This window comes from Lottia gigantea (assembly GCF_000327385.1).
Source record: "Lottia gigantea unplaced genomic scaffold LOTGIsca_712, whole genome shotgun sequence".
NCBI lineage: Eukaryota > Metazoa > Mollusca > Gastropoda > Lottiidae > Lottia > Lottia gigantea.
Genome location: NW_008710406.1, coordinates 6,828 through 8,499, shown reverse-complemented (window position 1 = coordinate 8,499; position 1,672 = coordinate 6,828). Strand labels below are relative to the sequence as shown.

General features: G+C 32.4%; 1 protein-coding gene across 1 annotated transcript in view; it reads right to left on the bottom strand.

Moving 5' to 3' along the window:
- Window positions 1–780: 780 nt before the first annotated feature.
- LOTGIDRAFT_96375 (hypothetical protein) overlaps window positions 781–1,672 on the bottom strand; it is a gene marked incomplete at both ends in the record, with an annotated part of 6,789 nt that continues 5,897 nt past the window's right edge. The window contains one exon of the mRNA XM_009065918.1: window positions 781–840. Within this exon, the coding sequence (XP_009064166.1) occupies window positions 781–840 (60 nt within the window). The remainder of the gene's footprint in view (window positions 841–1,672) is intronic.

The following is a 1,672-nucleotide window of genomic DNA, read 5'->3' as shown; positions in this document are numbered from 1 at the left end:
AATCCATCCAGAAACCAGCTCTCTATCGTGTCCACAAACAATTCAAGAGCAAGGGCAATAACTCATAGTAAATATTTTTCGATTCGTCTGATTTTCAAAGAGTCCATCAGAGGGATTTGAGCATAAATTAGGCTAGATTTTATGATAATCCCCATGCATGAATTAGTGCAAACCACTATATCGTGGGTGACCGCTTGAAACCTTGTATATGCCATATTTGGTCATTTTGACTTTTTGGTACCGTTCGAAAGCTGGTAAAAGCGCGGATCTTGTGATCAAAACCTCGTATTCTTAGCTTGATTGTAAATAACTCAAAAACCACTAATTAAATAACACGTATATAAACAGTCAGATTTAAAACCTTGAAAAATATATTATTATACGAGGTTCAATGTTCCTTTTTCTGCAGATGAAAATGAAAAACCTTGTATACTGTATTATTATACGAGTTTTTGGTTCAATAGGCCGGAGATCTCAAATTGTTATATGAGGTTTATATTTTCAAAGAATGAAAACCATGTATAGCGGTAAAAAAATAATAAAAAAGATTTTAACAAAATACGCGTACAAATAGTTTTTTTGCGTTTTTCTTGAAAAGTGATTTCGCGTCATATATCGTTATACGAGGTTTTAAACGGTCACCTACGATATTTATAGTAGCACAGGGGAATTAATCGAAAGGTGAATCCAATATTTTCCTATGATTTTGTGAGAATTTCCATAATGAATTCAATATTTTGGAGATGTGAGAATATCTGCCTGAAATACAGCTTATAAACTTACCTTCATCATCTTAACTTTAGGAATTTTCTTTTTTAATTCTCTTTTAGCTTCTTTATCCTAAAAAAAATAACAAACAAATTTGAACACAAGAGCTAAGTTTCATCAAACACACAAGAGCTAAGTTTGATCAAACACACTAGAGCTAAGTTTGATCAAACACACAAATGCTAAGTTTGGTCAAACACACAAATGCTAAGTTTTATCAAACACACAAGAGCTAAGTTTGATCAAACACACAAGAGCTAAGTTTTATCAAACACACAAGAGCTAAGATTTATCAAACACACTAGAGCTAAGTTTGATCAAACACACAAATGCTAAGTTTGATCAAACACACAAGAGCTCAGTTTTATCAAACACACAAGAGCTAAGTTTTATGAAACACACAAGAGCTAAGTTTTATCAAACTAGAGTTAATCTTTTGGAACACCAGAGCTAAGTTTTCTGAAATACTTAAAACACATGTTTTAAGAGCTGCTTATACTCATACTAAATATTTTTCGATTTTTCTGTTTTTCAATAGGGTTCATCATGCCAAGTTTTCGTCAAAATCCATCAAGAATTGTGCCTTCTAGAGTGTTTACAGGCTAAAAATTGAACACGTTTTCAAGAACAAGGGCAATAACTCATACAAAATATTTTTTTATTCTTCTGATTTTCGATACGGTTCATCCTTGGCTGATTACGAACACTCACACCAAGTTTCGGCAAAATCCATTGAGAATCTAGAGTGTTTACAAGCTATAAATTGAACGCATTTTAAAGAACAAGGGCAATAACTCATACTAAATATTTTTCAATTTTTCTGATTTTCAATAGGGTTCATCTTTTGGTGATAACAAACACTCATGCCAAGTTTCGTCAAATCCGTCAAGAATTGTGCCTTCTA